The 24,237-nt window shown below is 33.5% G+C and overlaps 2 protein-coding genes across 7 annotated transcripts; one reads left to right on the plus strand and one right to left on the minus strand.

The window, feature by feature from the left end:
• The first annotated feature begins 1,210 nt into the window (after nucleotides 1–1,210).
• On the plus strand, nucleotides 1,211–2,514 carry LOC110650158 (protein RADIALIS-like 1). 2 transcript variants are annotated; one of them, XM_021804987.2, is made up of 2 exons: nucleotides 1,211–1,666; nucleotides 2,168–2,514. In XM_021804987.2, the coding sequence occupies exons 1-2, from the start codon at nucleotides 1,426–1,428 to the stop codon at nucleotides 2,170–2,172; spliced, it is 246 nt and encodes an 81-aa protein (XP_021660679.1). In that variant the 5' UTR covers nucleotides 1,211–1,425; the 3' UTR covers nucleotides 2,173–2,514. The 2 variants fall into 2 exon arrangements, with proteins under 2 accessions (XP_021660679.1, XP_021660678.1); XM_021804986.2 differs by having other exon boundaries at nucleotides 1,227–1,678.
• A 6,185-nt stretch (nucleotides 2,515–8,699) lies between these two features.
• LOC110650159 (protein RADIALIS-like 3) lies at nucleotides 8,700–15,313 on the minus strand. Of its 5 annotated transcripts, XR_002493892.2 has the most exons (4): nucleotides 14,829–15,313; nucleotides 11,559–11,621; nucleotides 9,246–9,431; nucleotides 8,700–9,158 (listed from the first exon to the last, which is right to left on the minus strand). XR_002493892.2 is itself a non-coding variant. In XM_021804989.2 (2 exons), exon 1 carries the CDS (start codon nucleotides 15,097–15,099, stop codon nucleotides 14,836–14,838), a length of 264 nt encoding a protein of 87 aa, XP_021660681.1. In that variant the 5' UTR covers nucleotides 15,100–15,313; the 3' UTR covers nucleotides 12,869–12,892; nucleotides 14,829–14,835. The 5 variants fall into 5 exon arrangements, 3 of the variants coding, with proteins under 3 accessions (XP_021660681.1, XP_057992747.1, XP_057992748.1); XR_002493893.2 differs by lacking the exon at nucleotides 11,559–11,621; XM_021804989.2 differs by lacking the exons at nucleotides 8,700–9,158; nucleotides 9,246–9,431; nucleotides 11,559–11,621 and adding an exon at nucleotides 12,869–12,892.
• Between the last annotated feature and the right edge of the window lie 8,924 nt (nucleotides 15,314–24,237).

Consider the following 24,237-nt stretch of genomic DNA (forward strand, 5'->3'; position numbering starts at 1 on the left):
TTTTTTATCAAAATATGAAAAATAAAGAGAAAAAGAGGGAGACGGAAAAACGTGTGGGTGTAGAGCAGAAGAAGCATGGGGAGAGAAAAACAAGAAAGGGTAAGAGAAAAATAAAGGGAAGAAGGTCAGGACAATTTTAGTATAAAAAAATAACAACTAAAAAGACTAAAGAGTTAACGAAATCAAATTACAATGACTAACTAATATATTTTTTAAAATAAAAAACCAGCTAATTAGTTTAATTAAAATAGAGAGATTAAATAATAATTTAAATAGTATGACCAACAAAAAAAAATTAACGAAAATACTAAATAGTTTAACATACTAAAAATAGGAGACTAAGTAGTAAAATTTTTAAGTAGAGATATTAAGTAGTTAATTCCGTTAGAATACAAGAACTAAATAATTTTTTTTAAATAAAATAATTACTATAAATTTCCTGAATTTTAATATTATTTATTATTTAATCATTATATTTTAAAAAATAAAATATTTAATCTCTCATATTTACTTCAGTCAATTATTAGTTTTCTATGTTTAATTTTTGTGAAATTTACTATTAGTTTGTGCTCTTACAGGTAGTCCAATGAGAGAATATTTCATAATTTCTATTTTCCCCTCAACTCTAATAAAATTTAAAAATAAATGTTATTTAATTCATATATATTACTATTATTTTCAATTCCATCCCTTTCCATTCTTGTCTCTCTCACTCTCTCCCCTCTCTCTCCTTCTCGCCCCACATTTCACCTCTCTCTCAGAAAACAAAGGGTATTTTTTTATTTTATTTTATACCACACTAAGAGCAAAATCTTATTAAAATGAATGAAGAGACTTAAAATTTAAAAGTAAAATACTGAAATTAAATATTTCATTTTTTTAAATATAGACTTATAAATAATAACAAAACTCAGGAACCTCATAATAATTTTTCCTTTCTAAATTCACACGCTTAAGTAAACTTTGCATTTTATAATTAAGGTGTGTAATATAGCTTTATAAATGCAGAAAAGGACTTAATTGTGTAGTTTAAGATGTTGAAGATACTGATTCCTCATATTGTTCTTCTTCTTGTCGCCTGGCTTCATTCTTTTTTTCTTTTTTGTGGTTCCTAAGGAGACAAATCATTGAAATTCTACTTTGCAAGATTTTTTTTCCCAATTGGCCCTATCCCAACCCACCTCTCCCTTCCCCCATCTCATAAACCTCTGCCTATAAAGAGGAGGCATTGCCACCCTCTTTGCACATATCATCTCCTTGACTTCAAATCTTTTCTCTTTTTCTGAGTTCTGACTCTTAAAAAAATCCTTCTCATTACTCTTTTTCCCTTGCAGATTTTTCATAACCTTAAAGAGCTTATCTTTTCTTTTTATAATAATCTCTGTTCCACCATTATTGTGTTGGCAGATATATACAAAAGAATCAATGGCATCAAGCTCAATGTCCTCACGTGGGTCTGGTTCCTGGACTGCACAGCAGAACAAAGCTTTCGAAAGGGCTTTGGCTGTGTACGATAAGGACACCCCTGACCGTTGGGCCAATGTCGCCAGAGCAGTTGGAGGGAAAACTGCCGAAGAAGTGAAGAGGCACTATGATCTTCTTGTGGAGGATGTCAAGTATATTGAGTCCGGCCGAGTTCCCTTCCCTAATTACAGGACCACTGGAGGCACTACCAGAGGTAACTTGAATAATGAACAGAAGAGGTATTCTAGTTTATTTATAAAAAAATAATAATAAAACCTACATAAACAACTTTTATAGATACCAACAAACCTTACTTTTCATCTCTTTTTTTTCTATTTTTTATACTAAGAAACCATTTTAGGCTTTGGGTACAAGAAATCCAAAACTGAGCATCTGATCTAAATGGGTGATGTGTGATTCGGAGGAGGAGGAGACGAAGAAGAAGAAGAAAAATTAAGGCTTATTCAATAGGAGAATATCCTCATGAAAAATGAATTTCAGTGGCCCTAAATTACGTGTACACAAGAAAATAAGTTAACACAAAATCAAAATTTCTGACCCCACAAGCACTTTTCACGTGGCTTGTATAATTAATGATTTTGACTCTCAATTTACAGGGTTTTATCTATATGTATCCATAAATACATTACCCATGAGCAATAGAGATAAAGCTAACTTAAATTTAATTTCTTTTCCAATGCAGGATGAATAATATGAAGCTGCAGTGAGTTAGAAGAAAGCTGAAGAATCATCAACAGCAAGCAATCAAGAAGAATCCTTAATCTATTATCCATTATTGTATTAGAAGCCGTACTTGTTAGTAAATGTTCTCGTAGTAGACCTACTTCAAGAATCGTCTATGCAGATTCTACTCTTTTAAATAAGTTTTGTCTTTTTCTCTCTTTTTTTTTTTTGTGTTCTTATTGTGGTGTATTATGCTCCTGTGTTGCTATATAAATGTATCAAAAGAAGGAAGGCACTTTGAATCTTGAATTCTCATGTGCTTTCCAATGTGTAAGCTTACATAATAAATATTTTGTTTAATTATTAGTGTGGGTTTTCTGAAATTTCTTTCTTTTTTTTTTTTGGAAATTAGAATGCAAATGGGTAATTTAATTAAAATTTGAATATTAAATATTGAGATTTAAAGAAAATGACAAGAAAAATAAGCAATTTCTTGAGAGGCAGAGGAATTGTGGATGGAACAACATAGTAGCCAGTATGGTACGGTGAAGAGGCGGGAAAATATTGGTTATTTAAAATAATAATAATAAAAAAAATATTATTTTTTCATTTTCCTTTTACATTAAATTTCGTTGTTCATTTTTTATTTCTTTTTTGTTAAAAATATAGTCTGAAAATTTTATTATAAGAACGTGTTACTCATTTTTAATTGTATAAAACTAGATTGTTATGTAAATAATATAGTTAAAAATTGTGCCAAAATTTAATAACAATAGCCTTGTTGGAATCAAATCAAACATGAGTGATTCTATTGTTTCAAACCAAAATTCAATAACCTAATGAGACTCAATAGTTAATTAAATAATTATGGGTAAGATTAAACTATGCAATTTTTGAGGAGATTATTTGCCCTAGTATACTCATGATCATTTTGTATCTTAAAGAAAGGTTTATAATAATTCATTTCTTTAATTCATGAAAAATAAAGGATTAAATCTTGGCATTTTGTTGATTTATAATGAGATGGATTGTAATTGGTAAGAGGCAGAGCTTTCCTTCCTGCCATTTAGACTTGATAAGTTTTCCTTATCTTCTCTCTAGAAATATCCTTTTCCCTTTCAATTTTTTTTTCATTTTTTTCATTTTTTTTTTAATTTTTTTGGATAGCCAATAGTGAATATTTTCACCGGTGACAATCCGATTCCTTTCTTTTCTTTTAGCTTTTTTTTTTGGTCTAATAACTCTTAAATTTGTACCCGTTTAGATTAAATTTGTACCCATTTAGAATAAATTATCTATCATTATTTGTAAATATTGAGTTTTCGTAATATTTTCTCTCTTTAAAGAATTATTTTGTTTTTTTTTGTTGTTAATATATATATATATATAAGAATACTCAATGATGTGCGTATCTTTATTTTCAATATTTATGTCACTAAGGCTTTTGAAGCCCGTAGTAAGCCCAACAAATCTCTAACCCATCCATGAAGCCCATATTTTGAGCCCAATTTTAAGAAATCAATCGAACAGAGTTCGGCCATAATATGGATCATCAAACGAGGAGTTTTCAACTCACCCGACCTGTAATCTCAAAATAAAACTATTTGGGGAGCTCATCTCACCCTTACAATCATCTACAAATCAATATAAAATCAAATGGGAGTCCAACTACCTCATCCAATAAGCCATCCATCCACACATTTACACATACATAGATTAGTAAGTTTACAACCCCAAAATAATTAATCTTGCAGTCTCAAGCTAAATAAAATGGTTCTACACATGCGAAGATCTAGAATTCAAATTTAACAATAAAAATTATGGAAATAGAAATTAATGGACCTGCGAGGAAGAAAGCAGGTTAAACACAAGAATAAGCTTTCCTGTAACCTAAAAAAATAGGGTGAATAGGAGTGAATGTTTGACTCATAGAGTAAGATATTAATTTTACATACAATTTTTATAACTATCTAATACTATTGCATTCCTAAGGATGAAATGCAGCATAGGTTAGTAATTCAAACAATTTCAAACAATAATCGCACAAAGAATAATTTGGAGCACTCACACACCCGTGTGTCATATTAATATAAATAAAATATGAGAGCTAATCCCCTACATAGCTCTCTTAATTCAAACCTCTACCAGCGAGATCAACTTGAGCTGAACTTTCTCTTAATAATCTAAATGCGGCGGTCAGCGAGGTCAATTCAAGCAGTACTCTGCCCGACTTATCACCAACAGGACTGGGCCCTAAGCGAGACTAGGTCAAGCCGAATATCCATCACCAATACACCACACACACGCCGACACATGCACACAGCTCCAAATTACCCTAAGACGATACCCACATCATATCCTCAAGTAATAATGCAGCACAAAATATGCCTATAATAGCTAATACATATATCTATAAGTGATGCATAGGCATGCTGTGAACACATAATAATAATATTGAAATTATAAATAAAATCAATATCTACTCACAGATTAACCAGAGATCACTGAGGTGGCTGGGTGGAGGAGAAAAGTTAACCCAGATCACCTAAACAATTACATTACAAACTGATCAATATTTACTTAAAACAAAACTTTGAAGAATCAAAGAACATCTGAAGTTTTACTGAAAATCTGACAGAATTTTTCCTATACTTAGGACATACCCAACCTGTAAAATGATTTAAATAACACTTTGAAAATACATCTCCCATATTTACATCTCATCAACTTCATATGACCCCTCCTGGACCCACCAAACCAGTCAAAAATCATATAATTACACATAAAATAATTATTTAAAAATTCGAAGTGTTATATTATTTTCAACAAGAGATCTAAATTTGGAAGTTATCTGGTGGGGCTTATAAAATGACAATGGAGTTGAAGAGCAGAGCACATAGTTGGCATAGCCTATATGTTTTGTCAACGCTATCGAATCTTTCGAACTCTTTATATTATTTTTTGTATTAGTATTTAGTTTCATTTATTTAAAAATATAATATATTGATTTGTATTTCTCTTAATTTATGCTCAATTTTTAATTAATAAAATATTTTTTTATTTCTATTAAAAAAAGATAAATCTTCTCATGAGAAAAAAAAATATATATTTTTTTAAATATAAAAATTGGTAAAAATAAACTAATTAAATTAAATTTTTGTAAAATTTTAATTTCTAAATAAAGGATAAAATTTCTAGAGGTGTAAAGCAAAACTTTCAAAACTGACTTCTCATGCTTTCTAGATTTGTATAATTGATAATTGTTCAACTCTAATCATACTAACATCAAGAAATTAATTTCCAACATATACTATTCGCCTATTTAATTCAAAGATTACTAAAAATTTAAATTCAACTTTAAAAATTTTCAAACTGCTGATTTGGAGTTGGTAAATATAATAACCATGACTGTCAAATCAAATAGACCTAAATATTTGACACAATATAAAAAAGAAAAATCACCTATAATTATGAATTTTTATGTAATTTATTTCATAAAAAATAATTTATATATTTATAAAAGTAGTTTCTATTTTTTTAGTTATAATGTTAAATTAACGGTAAGTATTTATGTCGACTATATATAAATGTTTTTATATTTTAATAAAATTATTAGAATTTAAAAAAAAATCATTTTCTATATAAATAATTTAATTTTTTATTTAATTAAAAATATTTTTTATTAATTTATTTTTTAAATAATTTAAAAATGAAGAAAATATAAAAATACTTAAAAAATATTTTCTGTAGAATAATCATTAAATATTTTAAAATCAATTAAAGCTGCTTAATGCTGACCATTACCCCCCTAAACCACAAAGCTAGGTCAAAGCTTTTCAACAATTCTAATCAATAAGATTAATTTGGTCCATTTCGGATCCAAGGAAGAAGCAGACAAATTGGTGTTAGAAATTTCATAATCTAACCCTAGTCTTAAGGTGAGACGTGTAAACTGCCCCTAGAAGTAGGGCATGTTGCCTAATTAGCGATAAATTAGGGTAATTAATGTGTAATAATGTTATTGGATGATTCATTAATTAAGCCGTGGATCTTTCTAGTCATTATTCAGCAATTGACAAACCTACACTACTCTTCCCTAGGTTTCATTAAACCTTTAAAAGAGGAAACTATGTGCTCAAAATATGCCGCACCAGCTGCTTTTAGTAATAATATAAAACATAATTTATTCTTATTAGCAAATTCTTAAAAAAAAAAGATTTATTTAACTATTTACTCATTATTTTAATATTAAAATATTTTTTTTAGAGAGATTGAGAAAGCAAGGATTTAAATTTAGTACCTATCAAATAAGTGATATATGTTAAATCACTAAATTAACTCATGTTGAAAGTATCAAAATATTTTATATTAATTAATGAGTTTTAATTAATTAATATTAGTTAAAATTATTTTTGAAATTATGAATTTTTAAGTTGGAATTTCAATCAGAGTTAATTATAATAAAAAAAATCAATTAGAATAAAAATGATATGGAAATTGGAAATAATTTAAAGAGTTTGTGGTTTAATTTTCTAAGCCGTCTCTCAATTTTAGAGTTTACTATACTTTCGTTTTTCATTATCATTTTATTATTATAAAGTCTCTTAATTTAAAAAATATTATATAAAAGTCCATAATGAAAATGAAGATAAAGAATAAAATTATAACAAATTCTAAAGTTAAAAGGTGGTTGGTAAAAATTAGTTTGTGATATTTTTGAAAGAGAGAACAGAAGAAAAAGAGAAAGGATTGGCGATTAATCTTGGAATAAAAATTGAAGAAATTTTTGGGTTAGGTTTGGTTGGTTGAACAACTTCCTTGCAATGCCAGAGACATCAATGCATGTGCCCTCTGCATTATACATGATTTTAATGATAATTTTAATATTATTAGATTTGCCTAATTTTGTGTAGAGCAATTTTTTTTTTTTATTTTACAGTATAAGCATTTAGGGTTTAAATATTAATCTATTTTTAAAAAATCTTAAATTTGAAAAAGAGGACAAGAAAATTCATTTCTATGACTAAATAGGACTTTGGGTTGAATGCAAACGAGCCTAACTAAGCACTTTTACTAAAAAAAATTAATTAAATATATTATAGTAGAGAAGAGGACAAGATCTTCAATTTGTTCGTATGACTAAATAAACCTTTAGGTTGAATTGAATGTGAACATATGCCTAACTATGCGATGGGGCCACGGAAACGAGGCTCACGTTGCTTAAGAAGCATAATTATTTCGCAACAATCATTATGGTTCCAACAATTTTATTTATAGTGTAAATGAATAGAGTCGAGTCGAGTTTTGAAGAATTTAGGCTTGATTCATTAGGCTCATTTCATATCGAGCTCAAATTGAATATCAATAAGTTTAAGTTTGATTCGTTTACAAATGAACTCTAAAGAAACCAAGCCGAGTTGAGTTTTTATCAAATCGAGTTTTGAGCATTTCGCGAATAGCTCAACTCATTTATGGTCTTCGTAAGTTTTAGATTTAGAATTAAAAAGTTCAAACTATAAAATTTTGATTAGTAAAAAATAAATTAATTTTTATAAAATATAAAATTTAAATTATAAATAGTTATATTTTATAAATACATTTTATATATTGATTGTTTAGAATATTTATAAACAGAATAATAAATATTTATAATATAATAAAATATTATAATTAATATAAATATTTTTTTATAAACGAATCTATTCACAAGTCTGTTCATGACCTACCTCACGAGCTTGTAAATGAGTCGGCTCATGAGCCTTAGTTTAAGCTTAATTCGTTTATTAAATGAGCTTAAAAATTGAGTTCAAGCTGAACTTGTTTAGAAAATGAGTTAAATTTTTATTGAGTCGAGTCTCAAATAGCTCACAAACAATTTGATTCATTACGGCCTTAACCTTATTGTTAATTTAACTTTTTTTTTAAAAAAAAATCCAAAGGGTAAATTTTCATTGCCCATGGTTTTCTCTCATCGATTACCCTTAAAACTGCCGAACTTTTTACTTTCCCAAAGGCTTCTCCTGCCTTCGGGGAAGGGGAGGGTGATGGTTTTCCTTGCTCGGTTGAGGTTCAATTCTTTCTTACCTGGGTGAGAATAAATAGTTATTTTAGTTCTGGTTTTGTAGGTATGAGCGACATAAAGAGAGGCAGTCCAAAGATGAACTTGGGTCGTGCGTTATGGCTATGGTTTTTTAGGTTCTATGCGCTGTGCCTACGATCGTTTGAAGCTTGCAGTGCTGATTGATGCATACAATGACAACTACATTAATCAAAATATAATTAATTACATGATATAATTATTTTCTTATTATATTAATTTTTTTATCAAATAAATAATACACATAATATAATCATGATTCTAAGATTTGGTTTTATTTATTTGGTGTAATACACCTATTGCAATCAAGTCTCTTTTTTATATATAAAAAATATGACTTCTGTAGTACAAATTAAAATTTAATATTCATAGCTAAATTAAGCATATTATTTTATCTAAAGACCATTCCAACTTGCTGACTAATTACAATAGCCAAACAGCTTGAGTGGAGCAGTTAAACGCAAAGGAGACTTTGCTAATTCATAGTAAACATGATTTTCACCTTCAAATTCAATTGGTAGTCAGTAGGTGATGCATTAGGGAAGGTTCCCCCAATTCCCAAATACAAACTGGTATTCTTCTCTTCATGTTGTCTAATGTTTATGATCTTAAAGTAGCACATTACAATAGTGGACATGAATATGAGTTACTGGCATTCATGTGTCCTCTCCATAGCCATAAGTTCTAAACTGCTCATGAATTTTTTGCTCTCTCATTTGAATAGCATGCTCTCCACCCATGCTGAAAATGAAGCAGAAAACAATATCATACTGTTTAAACTAGATGTCAAGACGACCAAAAATAAGGGGGAGGAAGATTTCTAGTCTGACACTACAGTTCGTAGGGGCAGAGAACTTTCGACTTCTTTAGCATCAGCAATCCTCTCTGCAACAATTTTTGACATTCCAAACATCTGAAATTGAACACGGATTATTCAATTGAAAAATGTAAGTTACCAGACATGCAGCAATTGTGTTGAATTTGTTATTGGAAATTTAACCTTTTGGATGGTCTTCTTAAAGCACCTCTTGTGCTCATACATATCTGCATGAATGAACTCATCAATGTGATCCTTCAAATCCTCCATAAAACTGGCCTCCTCATTCTTCTTCTTTCAACATGAAGTGACAGCAGTTGATGGCTGTTTTTGCTGTCGACTATTTAGCGTTTCCATCTTTGGTGTATCCTGGGACGTATGAATTAATTTTCAATATAATGTCACAAAAAGAAGGAGAAAATGACACCAACAGTGTCATTTATCATGGTCTCATTCTACACAATGTCATGGATGTGTCCAAAGCCATGCAAAAGAATCTTCGTAGAAAGTATCAAAAAAAAAAAAAAAAAAATTCAATCCATGACTTCTAACAATGCAATGCACTTAAAAATTGATTTCATTCAGGAACAAACATGCTAACACAACATCTCAGAAAAAGGGAAGAAGGAGAGGAGGGGGGGAGTGTTGTTGGGGGGCTTCGGGGTGGTGGTGGTGTTGGGTTTGGAGGAGAATTGCTACCATAACAATTTTCCATTCCCTTCTCACCAAGGCACAAATCAAAATAATTTGGAATAGAGGCATACCAGGTTACTATGTTAAAGAAGATGATTCATCACTTACTCCTGAGAATAAAATTATTTTCTCATTATTACTCATTAAGTCAACAAGTTACAAACTTAACCACAACATTTTCCTGCAACAAGAAGATTGTGACTTTGCACAAAATTCACAATATCAAGAGCCTTCTTACTATATATTTATATATGAAACTCTTTTAACAAATATAGGATGTCTTATTCATCAAAACAACTTGGACTCGACTCAGCTTCTCTGACTCCACTGGTAACATACATGATTCAATAAGCTTTTATTAACATGCAAAATCATATGTGGACACTAATAGATCATGTTTTGCTTGCCTTAGAACAAATTTTGCATGAAATACCAGATAATTCAACACAGATGACTTCTATCAATCCAGTACCAGCCACTTGATGAAATGCCAAACCAAAGATAATAGAAAGACCAAAATAAGAGAATTGATAATCTCCTGGGCAACTGTTGAACTCATATATATAATTAACACGAATCCATCACAATCTAAGAAAAATTTAATGACCCAACAAATTGATGAAAAAAAAAAGGTGTTTCTCGCTAATCGCTATAAATAAAGTTTAAAATCACAGCATAATAATAATAATAATAATAATAATAATAATAATAATAATACAATTACTGCCCCAGCTAAATAGATGGGAAAACTCAGTGCACCTAAATTATCCTTATCTGCTCCTCTAACTTGTTCTTCTTTTTCTCCCTTTCACTTTTTCCAGTGTATAGCAGGTTCCAATGACTGTAATCACTGCCTATCAAAGAACTTTAACCTCTATGCCATGGATTTGTGCATATAAATGCATTCCAGTCAACAAAATGAATACAATAACTATTGCAGGGACTATACAATCTTGTAGCAACAAAAAGGCAAACAGAAGTTGTAGAAACCTCCAATGCTATAGTTAACCAAGTAACCAACAGAAAATGGAAATCCAACACAATAAGAAAGATAAACGCAACAATAACAATTATTATTATTTTGAATTTAAATCTTCAAAAGCAGGACATTCTATCTAACAACTCATGCACAACATTCAAGTTCATCATGAATGTTACTAAGATAGGGTAAATATCACAAACAATAAGGGTTTTCATAAAAATTACTAAATTTTAATTTCTTTTATAAAACTAACTAAATTTCATTGTAATTATAAATTAAAAAATTTCTAAGTTAAATTGCTGATTGATTAACTATTTTATCAATAAAATTACTTTATATTATTAATTTCTTTAAAAAAAGATGCATAAAATACATTCAGGATTCCATCACCGTCAAACCCTCCCCTTTCTCCGTTACTCATTTAATTAACTTTTAAGTTTTAATGCCTTTTATAAAATTAAATTGAAGTTGAAAGATTCAACTTGTATGATAATTACCTTAAAAGTTAATAATAGGGGAAAATTTTGTAAAATTTAACTAGGTACTTCATCAGGCCATTAAAATTTGAGAACTTTGGATGTGGCAGCAGTCCAAAAGCAATCCATAAAAAAAGAGAAAGACGATAACAAGGACAATAGATGAAGATTATAAGCCAAAGAGGAATGCATAATCTGAAATAAAAAACCAATACACAAAATTTCTTCCAGTTAAATGCTTTTCTCGTATGAAAAATTGAAAGCACAAAGAGCTTGTGCGAGGGTGTCTATGTGAATTTGTGGTTAACAAAGGAAAGGAGACTTGGAAGGAATATACAGAGATACCTCTATGCTCGATGATCACAGCCCGACAATTTGTTGCAGTCACAAAAATGAATCCTCTGGCTTCTGAAAAATATGACATTTGGAAAAATATTTGTGTATAAGTTTCAGCCTGGAATCCCTCTTTCTCATCTCATGCGCAAAAGCTTTGTCCAAAAAATTCTAAGGTGACTTAGTTGTAACAAAATTAATTTTGCCAGACAAAACACTTTCTGATTTTTTTTTTTATATGGATTCTTCATAATTTTATTCGATTATTTTGCATTTTTAGAATTTTAATATTTTATTTTTACATTTGACCTTTTAATAAAGATTAGAAGTGTAATATACAAAAAAATTTAAAATCAGCATCAAAATAAAGCTTGCAATTTTGTAAAAATTTTGGCATAAGTTTCATAATTTAAAAAAAAAAAAGAATTTTTGATGAATTTTTAGAGAATTATGTTGATAAAAATGGAGTAATTAATAGATGGTGAAATCACAGCTGACGCTACTAATCATTACTATAGCAATTGTGCAAGGTATCATATCAATTCGACTTTAACTATAGCAGCATCAACCTACCTCTCTCTACGTTGTAGAGAGAGAGTTTTCTCTCTTCTGGGTTGGTCGGCATCTCTTAGTCTAGCCGAGTTCTTTATCAGTTCTTGTTTACTTCCTGAGGAAGGCATCGGTGATCATCATCTTGAGATTGGGAGTACATATGCTTTGCTTGGTGTGTTTTTTTTGCGGGTCTGGGTTTCATGAGAGGGGAGCTTTTCAGAGATATGCGTAGGAGCTTTGTTTTCTAAGGAGCAAAACCGTCGATTGAGATCAGTGGTTATCATCTTTTGGAGGGTCCATGCATGTTTGGGGATAGGTAATTCGGGGTTGTTGAGCTTGCTCAGTTAGGTGGCCGTTCACCCCTCCCCCCAAGGCTATACGAGATTGAGATGCCATGAACTCTACCGTCGCCCCCTCCTACGACTACTGTGGTGGTGGTATCTCTCCGGTGGTCTAGCACCTGGTTGGTTTGATGTCCAAGGTAATACTTTTGGTCAGCAGGTGTTGTCCTGCTTGCTAAGGTAGTTTCATGGTATTGGCCTACTAGTTCATTCCATCTCCGGTAACAGCCAAAAATGGTGGCTCTATATGGCTTCCACCTCCGGCGATAGCCTTAAGCAGGAGCTCTGTAAAGGGTCAGGTGTTTTTCTTGAGCAGGACTCCTAGGGTTTGTTTTCTGGGCTGGCTTTAATTTTGTGGGTTTGGCTAGAATAGGGCTTGAGTTTTTGCTGGGCTTGATTTGTTATCTTGTTCTTTTTGCTGGACTTTGTCATTGGGCCATGTTCAATGCAATGCTGCATTTTCAAAAAAAAAAAAAAAGCATCAACCTACTTAATTTTGATTGTAAAAATCAATAATTTTGATTAAAATTGAATAAACCCATCACCAAAATTGAATTCCATACACTTCTACTGCCATTTTGAACATATAAATACTTATATTTATCATCGGAAACCATTACAAATCAAGAGAGAAGTTTTAGAGAGAAAGAGAAACTTTGGCTCAATATTTTTGTCAATATGCTAATTGTCAATGAGAGTACTATATATCATTGGGATGATCACCTCAATAACTTTCATATGCACCCAACCAAAATAATTTTCAAAGCTGAAGAGGGAGACCAAAAACACACTACCACAACTTCTATCCTTTATCTATGGCAAAATGCTGTGAGTTAGAGGGAGTTCAATCAGTGGTTGGATGCCAGGGCAAGTGGATTGATACCAAGTTTTACGCCTAATTTCATAATTGTGAGGTGCCAATCTACATTAATGAGTGAATAGTAATCGCCAGTTGCGGCAACTAAATGGTAAATGTGAATAGTAATCATTGGATGAAAAAATAAAGATGGTCTCTTTTGAGGTAATTTGATGTTCTGATCGTAGTGGTAAAAGCTTTTTTCGTGATTTGAAGTCTTTAAACCTTATTTTTACGCGTTTGAAGATAATTTATGGTGTTTATTAGAAAATATTTGTGGGGCTGAATAAATTAAAATTTTAGATATGTACATGTATGGTTGTGGCATGTCCTGCTGCCACTCATTCTAAACGAGCTTATTAGCTATCTAAATGTCATGATCTCAGCATAAGCCTACGGTTCTGGGGCAGAGTTCTTCATTTGCGCTGCATTGCGCACCAACAAACAGAGACATCCACTTATTTTACCTATGGATTTCCATTCGGCCCTAGTGCAATCGCGGCACCTAGTTGGCCTTCATTCGAGTAGGTGAATACCTACATGCATGCATCATTTCGGTCAGCCAATCACTTGACTGATGAAGATTCAATCCCTTGACAATCTATCTTTGATTTAAAGTCCATAAGCTTGTCGATCTAATTAAAATGCTCCGATTCTTATATAGTTTTTGATTCTTAAAATCTTACAAAAAATATTTATCTTCCTGAAGGTTAAATGCTATATAAATTGTGGGATCAAGAAGTATCGGATAGATTATAAAAAGAGAAATATCTCATTCAAATATAGATTCTTTCATTACATTGAGTTTCACAGAAGAATGTTCCATTTTTACATATTTGCTACTTAGAGATGATGTTAAACTGGCTATTATGGGCTTTGAACTTCACTGGATCAGCTTCAGATACTTCACAATCCTACTAATCAATTAAACCAGAAAACAACAATTTAATTAGCCCAGTAGCATGCATTAGACCTAGTGTAATACAAAATCTCATCCTATAAAATGATTTGATAATTTTACAATCAATTTATCTGTGAATTATTTTAAATTGGGATCTTATCTAGATTCCGTCTACTATATAAACATGCAGGATATATTCCTACTATATATCTTATGCCTTGAATTCATAATAAATCGGGTTTAAGTAAAAAAAAAATCGATAATTAAATCAAAATATAAAAGGAACATATACACAATACAAATAATTTCGAGTATAAAGGGTCATTAGTGGTTAGGTTTTTGGGTAAATAAAAGAGTTGGTGTGCTACCTAATACAGGAGAAAAAAAAAAATCTTTTAGGGAAAGATTTCCAAGGTTTTAGGTAAGGCTGATGGATTTTTTCTTTTTTTTTTTTATAATACTGATTAAGATTTAAATTGGAAATTTCATTCTTTGAGGCTAAAATCTAAACCCATAAAGATTCACAAAATTATATAGGGTATGCATGAGAAAAATACACAGGAAAGGGCCAAAGGAGAACGCTGCTGGAGCTTAAGTAAGAAACAAATTAAGTAAATAATTAATTAAATTACCTGTGTTTTAATTAGCATTGCCGCGGCTTCCAGCGGACTTGTAATCAGGAAAGGGAACACGACCAGACTCGATGTGCTTAACATCTTCAATGAGGACTTCATAGTGTCTCTTGACCTCTTCTGCTGATTTCCCACCAACAGCTTTGGCTATATTTTGCCAGCGGTCTGGTGTTTCTTTATCATACAAGGCTAGAGCCTTCTCAAACAGTTTGTTTTCCCTTGGAGACCAAGAGGACCTAGAGTTTCTCGAAGCTTGATAGCTTGAAGACATATCTAATCTGATCAAAGCAAAGGAGGTTTTGCTTGAAGAAGATGGTTTGTGCTTGGTTTGGTGGGTTATTAATATTAGAGAAGAATGGTGGGTTGGATCCAGTTGGAGAATCTATGGTACTAATATGGTTTGGTATGAGTATTGAGTACGACGAGTCTTCTTTGGAACCACAAGAAGGAAAAGGGCAAAGGTACAGACACGGGGCCTGAGAAGAGAATCAGTTTAAAAGGAAGGATTCCCAAAACATTTATTATTTTTTTATTATCATGAAATATTAAAATGAGCTTCAATTTTCTTAATGTTTTAAGTAAAATTGCTCTTCAATAACAAAATAATGGGTTTAATTTGTCTTGAAATATCAAATGACTTGCTAATGTAATGTCAAGGACTTCTTTCGAGAACTTATCCTATATGCCAAAAGGTAGTGGCTTTAGAAGAAAGCAACAAAACTTGAAAAGGCATGGAGAGAGAGAGAGAGAGAGAGAGAGAGAGAGAGTTTGGTCAAATTTCACTACTTGGACTGGCCTGCAAATTTTACCTTTTGCCTCTTTGGCTTAAGCAATGATGATGATGATAAAAACTTGGATTACTTAAGATTAACAAACTTCATGATTAATTAAAATTTTCATCTCTTAAAAGGGTTATTTATTTATTTATTTCAATCTCATATTCCCTTGCTGGTTCTCTCCCCAAGGTAAATTTTGTTCATTCGTTGCGCGAGGCTAATTGCCTTGCTGATAACTTGGGAAAAGCGGGGTGTTCAAGGTCACAAGATTTCATTGCTTTCTCTTAAATTCAAGGTTAACGGACTGATTGTTTTGGATTTCTTTCATATGTGCACTTGCGATTATTTTGGAATAACTTTACTGTTTTTGAATCCTTCATCTGCTAATTGAGAAATTTTTGTTCAGATCCCATTCATTATGAACTTAAAACACAATTATGTGAAATTTATATATTTAATAAGTAAGTTTTATTATATATTTTATATTTTAAGTTTATAATAGACTGAATTTGAGTAAGAAAAATCTCTACTAATTTAGGGTTATAGAATCTAAGGCCTGGTTGCTTGGTTTTGTATTCTCGACAAGCTCTTTCACTTAGCATGAATTGCTCTAGGTTAATTTTTGTGGAAGACTTATTGTAAATAGGGGTGATTTGTGTTAATTTTTTCTTGTCTCTTATTTAATAAATTTTGTTGCTTATATAAAAAAAAGTATAACCGGACCTGTCAATTGTCCAATTTTTCATTTGCTACTTTTAACTGATATTAAGGAAATGGATAATCATGATCAATCACCAGGGTTGGGCTCAATAAAGGGATTAATTTAGAGCTAATTATGAGTAAACATGTTCACAAGCATAGGACTGACTTGATTAGACTCTAAAAAAGGCTAGCTTAGCACAAAATTTCTCTTATGATTTGACTTGGCTCAAAGTTTTTCTTTAATTTTTATATTTAATCATTTTTAAATAATTAACTTTAATTGAGACCCGAACTTCTTAAAAATATTTAAATATCTTATGCATTTCAAAACTAAGATTTTGGATATTTGAATTATTGACTTAATCAAAGTTTAGTACAATTAAATGCCATAAAGTTTTACAAGGTGCGTTATGAGTATCACCAAAATTGAGTGTTTGAGATATAATTTTTTTTTATAATTATGTTTTTATGGAATCATTTTAAATTCTTTTATTTTTTTAATTTTGTGAAATTGTTTTCACAATAAAAAGATATAAAATGAGCAAATAAAATGGATAAATGAATCTTTTTAATTATTTATCTAATTAAATACTCAAATCACTGGCCTGTCATGTGAAGAAGACTAACATAATCTTTGGATGACTGAGAAGATACAGCCAAGCAATAGAGAGGAAGAGGGTAACTCCTGATGCTTTTGATTAGGTTTCAGATCTTTGGAATTGGGGTGTTAGTGAACAACATTCCAAAACGTCCCCAGCTGCTAGGGCTGTACCGCATGTAAATATCTGTAGCGTCAACAGGTGCAGCTGGTTTTCTATTGGATAAGAGGAGTGGATTTTGTTTCAGTTGATTGCTAAGTGGCCAAGCATATGATATTTTAATTTGCCCTCTGCATTTTTTCTTTAATTAGATCCATAAACGACTCTTTGTATATTCAAGGTCGTTATCTTATAGAGGGACCAAAGAAAGACGTTCTGGTCCATGCTGGAAACCTACTCGTCATATTATAAAATATTCAATGAATTTTAATTATACAACAGAATATAGCTCCTCCTCTTACTTCCCTATCCCATTGCATCCTACCCAATGCAGGGTCTAAATGTTTCTTGCGAATGGTGCACGAATATATACGCAAGAATTCAATTTTGGCCACGAATGACACAATGAGATGGGAAATTCAAGTTTCTGGAGGTAAATATTTTGTCCATATATTATTTTTCTGGGCTAAATAGATATATATAGTAGCAAAATATCTTTCAAACCTGTGGTAGTTAAGGACGGTCCAAAAGAAGCTATCCTGTTGCACAACTTGCATGGATGGTAGCTAGCTAGCTAGGACGACAATTGCAACAATTGCCCACATTATCGGGTAAACGTAATCATGAGGGTGGTTGCTAGCCAGGTATATTCACACATTTTTCTCATAAATATGTGTTGCAGATCGACTTTGGTTTGTAGCTTTGTGTGAACCAATGATGGGCCATGCAAGCATCCTTAGTTCCTAATTTCCCTCCGCCCAAAATAGCATGTGTACAAGCACTTGTATGTAGTTAATCTGTTGGGGAGACTCTCATGCCAGAGTAAGAAAATAGATTAGGCCTAACTCACTTCAAAAACTGATTTAAGGAGGAAAGAGTGTCAAGCCTTCGTAAAAGACACATTATCCCATTTCAAAACTGTGAAATATTAACAACAGTTAGAAATATTTTTGAATCAATTTATAGATTAATTAAGTCGATTTTCATACAATCTTAAGATAACAAGGCAACTATTAAAATGCTAATGACTAAGCAATATGGAAATCTTATCGTTATGGGTGAGAGGCAAACATCTGATAGTTAATGGCCTTTATAGATGGTAGAAAGTGGTGGTCCTTTAGCTAGATACTAACCTTATAAACTAACTTCTCTCCACTTAAAGGGTCAGCTTTATATCTCTGTAGAGTCAAGACCCTATTTCCCTAAAAGTTGGTGGTCCTCCCTAACAAGTTGGAAAGGTCCCTAAATTAAGGGCATTTAAATTGAGGTTGTGATTTGTAAATGATAATTAAACTTCTATATATACACATAGATATCGGTACTTTGGCTTCAATTCTCTTTAAGAATATATCAAGCCCCATGATGGAGCCACACAATTTTGGTTGTTTTTTAGGTCAGGAAAGTCATACATAAAAAGAGAAGTTGCTTTTGAAGAGGATATATATATATATATATATATATATATATATATATATATATATATATATATATATATATATATATACACACAACAAAAGGCTAAGATGAAAATGTGCATTATTGAGAATAATATGTATAATGTATAAGAGATGCGTGATATCTGTATATAGGTGAATATTCAAAGAGAGAGATCAGAAGCTTGTTCTTTCGGCAATCATATATTTCAAGATAAGTAGATAGAAACTTTTCTCCACTCAGCCAACCAAAAGGAATCGCGCATAAATTCTTTCATAGGAAATACTTATCTAAACTGAGTCCATTATATATTCAAAATACAAACATATGAAATGGGTGAATCATATCATATATTTTGTATTTTATGTCCACAATGAAATAAGTTTAGGTAAGAAAAAAAAGAATATATATATATACACACACACACAAATTGATGTTAAATGCAAAATTCATATTTTTTGTTTACTGTAACACCCCAAATTTTAAATTTATTATTTTGTATGTAATATTAATATTTTAATTTTAATTAAATTTTAGGAAATTATTTGAAATTTTTTGGATTTTAAAAATTGGGTTTGATTTTCCGAAAATATAAAACTTTGATAATTTTTAAAAATTAATTTAAAGATCACGTGGTAAAACTAAAAATATATTTGGAGTCTACGAATTTTTTTGAGTTTTCTAGAATTTTTTTAAAATTTTTGGGCCTCGTTTTCGATCCAAAAGCAGAGTAAAAATTCAAAATTTTGTAACCGAAATCAGACCGGCCAAATCGAACCGTATCGAATCGCACCGATCGAATCGGACTCGCCTTTCTTTTCTTCTTCTTCCCTTCCCCGCGCGTCTCGACTTCTCTCTCTCTCTCTCTCTCTCTCTCTCTCTCTCTCTCTCTCTCTCTCCTCCCTCCTCCCTAGGCCGCGCCGCCGCCTCCCCAGCCTCCCCACCTCGCCGGCGCGCCGTCCCAGCGCCTCCCCGCGGTCGGCAGACGTCCCATGCGGCCAGAAAACGCGTGCGAACTCCTCCCCTGCGCGTGCACGACGCCTCACATTCCCGGCAGAAATCCGGCAGATCCGACCACCGATTGAGCCGGGTCTTGTGTCAAATACCATCTACACCTCGAGAGCTTTCCATAGACACCAAGAACACCAAAATCCATCAAGCGGTTTGCCCAATTTTTATTCGGAAAGTTTTAGCCCATTTCGATTTTTGGGCTAGATTTCTCGCAAACCGTAAACCCCACGAGAAAATCGAGAGTACCAAAGCACTCTACTCGTCGAGAGCTTCTCGGCAATATAAATTTCGAAATTTTCTGACACCGTTTTTTGATGGGTCCCATGAAACTTCGTAGTGTTTTTCTGAGCATTAAATGAGCTTAGAAAATTTCGTAAAAATTCTATACTAATCCCCGTGTTGTGGGCTTTGTGTAGGTACCTTCAATTCGTGGAAATTTGACGGTTGCCCGGGTCTGTGAATTTTCGACCAGACAGACTGGCTACCGAAAAAGTCTTGGAATTGGATCAAGATTTTGGCTACTCCATCGTTGTTAGACATCCCAAGCGCATCCCGAGAGTCGGAATCGGTATAGTTAAACCCGAACCTTGCTTTTTCGTAATTTTCTAGTGCTTGAATTGGATTAAAATTTCATAAAATATTTGTGGTAGCTCAGAAAATTATGATTCTTTTTGCAATAGCTTAGTAATATTGCTAAGGACCGTGGGGCAAAGTTTTAGAATTTTTAGAGCTTATTTGGGTAGTTTTTGCAAAAATGGTCAATTATAAGGATTAAATTGTAATTTTACATACTGTGATTGATGACTGTTTGGATGGGCCCAGGAAGGGCTGTGTGATGTGATTGAGATGTGAATATATGGTTTGTGGATATAGAAGTGTGTTTTAAGCCTTTTTGTAGGTTGAGTAGGTCCTAGGCACGTTTTATGTTACATTCATAACTGTTAAAGTGCCATGGATATTGTTGTGGTAATTTGGAGCAGTGTGCGTGAGTTGGCGTGCGTGTGGTGTGGTGTGGTGTTGGCTATGGATAGGACGGGTAGACACAGCTTGAGATCTTCGCTGGGACCCAGTCTTTCGGGGTAGACACGGCTTGAGTTCTTCGCTGGGACCCAGTCTTTCGGGGTAGACATGGCTTGAGTTCTTCGCTGGGACCCCGATTTGGTTTATTAAGTGGAAGTCCGAGCTTGAGTTCTTCGCTGGCACAGTTTGGATTAAGAGAGCTGTATACGGGATCAGGTCCCATATATGTATTGTTTGACATTATCGGGTGTGTGAGTACTCCAAATTACCTTTTTGCTGTTATGATGTGAAAATATTGCCGATGTTGTATTTCACTCTACAGGGTGCATTAGTTTTAGATAGTTATAGAGATTATGGTTAAAATTGATATTTTACTCTCTGAGTTGAACACTCATTCCTGTTCATTATTTTTTCAGGCTACAGGAGGATATTTATTGTAGTTAACCTGCTTTTCTTCTTCGCAGGTCGTTTATTAATATTTGTGTAATTCTATTAACTCATAAAATTTTCGCATGTGTTAGAAATATTCATTTGATTTGGGTCTGTAATATAATTACCATGTTAGACCTGTAAACTTATTATTATATGCGTGTATGTTGGACTGGATGAGGGAGCTGAGCTCCCATTTATTTTTATGACATATGAGTATATGGAGGGTGAGCTGAGCTCCCCAATTGATTGTATATTGTGTTTACAGGTCGAATGAGTCAAAAACTCCCCGTTGAAAGGTCCATTTTATGGCCGGACTCTGTCCAGTTGAATTCTTGAAATTGGGCCCAAATGGGCCTTAGAGTTGGGTTGAGGAATAGTTAGGCTTACTACAGGCCTCGGGGGTTTTAGGCTGGCCTAGGTCCTAAAGCCGGTCCACACATATCAGCGGAGAAGAGACCGTTGATTCAGAAAGTATATGAGTTGATGGATCAAGGTCTAATCCTAGATCTTTCAGATGAGGGGGTATTGTTGGCTCATTTTTCAGTGAGACTAGACCTGCGAGATAGGGTTAGAGTTTCCCAGCACAGAGACCAGTAATTGATGAAGATCATAGAAAGAGTACAGCAGGGTGAAGGTGGTGAGTTTGGATTTGCCAATGATGGCGCCCTATGCAAGGTTCCAGGATATGTGTGCCCGATGTGGACAATCTCAGAAATGAAATCATGCGAGAGGCACACTATACACTGTACAATATCCACCCAGGCTCCACCAAGATGTGAAAGATAGCTATTGGTGGAATGGCATGAAGAGAGACATAGCAGATTTCGTGTCCAAGTGCTTGACTTGTCAGAAGGTGAAGTTTGAACACTAGAGGCCATCAGGGAAGCTGCAAGAGCTCCCTATCCCAGAATGGAAATGGGAGATGATTACTATAGATTTTGTGACTGGGTTGCCTCGTACTACGCGAGGATATATTCGATATGGGTAGTTGTAGACCGCCTAACTAAATCAGCTCATTTATTGCCTGTGAAGACTACATATTCTATGGTACAGTACGCCCAGCTTTATATTCGAGAAATAGTCAGATTGCATGGAGTTCTGACTTATTATCTGACAGAGGGCCCCAGTTCACTTCTCGATTTTGGAGAAAGTTGCAGGAGGCACTTAGCACACAGTTGAACTTTAGTCCCGCTTTCCACCCTCAGACAGACGGGCAGTCTGAAAGGATAATCCAGACACTGGAAGACATGCTTTGCATGAGTGTTTTGGATTTTGGAGGTCAATGGGATGATCAGCTACCTTTGGTGGAGTTTGCCTACAACAATAGTTATCACTCCAGCATAGGGATGGTACCCTATGAGGCATTGTATGGCAGAAAGTGTAGGTCTCCTCTGTGTTGGATGGAAATGGGAGAAGCAAAGGTGCATGATGTAGACCTAGTGCAGTACACTTCAGAGATAATTCCTTTAATCAGGGAACGGTTGAAAACAGCTTTCAGTAGGCAGAAGAGTTATGTAGACCCCAGACGGAGGGATGTAGAGTTTGCAGTAGGTGACTATGTATTCCTGAAGGTTTCTCCGATGAAGGGAGTCATGAGATTTGGAAAGAAAGGCAAGTTAACACCTCAGTATATTGGACCTTTTGAGGTTACTGATAGAGTTGGGGCAGTTGCCTACTGGTTGGAGCTACCACCAAACATTTCGCAAGTTCATCCTGTATTCCACATCTCCATGCTTAGGAAATACATTCCTGATCCTTCTCATGTGCTACAGCCAGACGTAATAGAGCTGAAAGAAAACCTGACGTTTGAGGAGTAACCTGTAGCCATAGTGGACTACTAGGTGAGGCAGCTAAGATCAAAACAGATCCCTATGGTTAAGGTTTTGTGGAGGAGTCAGTCAGTGGAAGAGTGCACCTGGGAGTCAGAGCGGGATATGCGTAGCAAGTACCTTTATCTATTCAATTTGTAATTCTGTACTTTATTCTGCCTTGTGTAAAATTCGAGGATGAATTTTCTGTAAGGGGGGAAGAACATAACACCCCAAATTTTTAAATTTATTGTTTTGTGAGTAATATTAATATTTTAATTTTATTTAAATTTTAGAAAATTATTTGAAATTTTTCGGATTTTAGAAATTAGGTTTGATTTCCCGAAAATATAAAATTTTGATGATTTTTAAAAATTAATTTAAAGACCACGTGGCAAAACTAAAAATATATTTGGAGTCTACGAATTTTTCTGAGTTTTATAGAATTTTTTCGAAATTTTTTGGCCTCGTTTTTGGTTCCCAAGGTAGAGTAAAAATTAAAAATTTTGTATCCTGAATTGGATCGATCGAATCGAACTAGACTAGATCGGACCGGTCGAATCGGACCGGCCTTTCTTTTCTTCTTTTTCCCTTCCCCAAGCATCCCGACCTCTTCCCCTCTCTCTCTCATTTTCTCTCTCCTCCCTCCTCCTCAGGCCACGCCGCCGCCTCCCCAGCCTCCCCACCTCGCCGGCTCGCCGCCCAGTGCCTCCCCACGGCCGGCCAACGTCCCAAGCGGCCGGAAAACGCGAGTGAACTCCTCCCCTGCGCGTGCGCGATGCCTCACTTTCCCGGTCAAAATCCGGTCGATCCTGCAACCGATTGAGCTGGGTCTTGTATCAAACACCATCTACACCTCGAGAGCTTTCCGTAGACACCAAGAACACCAAAATCCATAGAGCGGTTTGCCCAATTTTTATCTCGGAAGTTTTAGCCCATTTCGACTTTTGGGCTAGATTTCTCGCAAACCGTGAACCCCACGAGAAAACCGAGAGTACCAAAGCACTCACTCTTCAAGAGCTTCGCGGCAATATAAATTTCGAAATTTTTCGACACCGTTATTCCATGAGTCCCACGAAACTTCATAGTATTTTTTTCGAGCATTAAATGAGCTTAGAAAATTTCGTAAAAATTATATACTAACCTCAGTGTTGTGGGCTTCGTGTAGGTACCTTCAATTCGTGGAAATTTGATAGTTGCCCAGGTCTGTGAATTTCTGGCCAGACAGACTGGCTACCGAAAAAGTCTTGAAATTGGATTGAGATTTTGGCTACCCCACCATTGTCAGACGTCCTAAGTGTGTTCTCAGAGTCGGAATCGGCATAGGTAAACCCGAACCTTGCTTTTTCGTAATTTTCTGGTGCTTGAATTGGATTAAAATTTCATAAAATATTCGTGGTAGCTCAGAAAATTATGATTCTTTTTGCAATAGCTTAGTAATATTGCTAAGGACCGCGGGACAAAGTTT

Source organism: Hevea brasiliensis, chromosome 15 (assembly GCF_030052815.1).
Source record: "Hevea brasiliensis isolate MT/VB/25A 57/8 chromosome 15, ASM3005281v1, whole genome shotgun sequence".
NCBI classification, from domain to species: domain Eukaryota; kingdom Viridiplantae; phylum Streptophyta; class Magnoliopsida; order Malpighiales; family Euphorbiaceae; genus Hevea; species Hevea brasiliensis.

Excerpts from the sequence above, each read along its gene's own strand:
- LOC110650158 (XM_021804986.2), top strand. The coding sequence starts at position 1,426 with ATGGCATCAAGCTCAATGTCCTCACGTGGGTCTGGTTCCTGGACTGCA.
- LOC110650159 (XM_021804989.2), bottom strand. The coding sequence starts at position 15,099 with ATGTCTTCAAGCTATCAAGCTTCGAGAAACTCTAGGTCCTCTTGGTCT.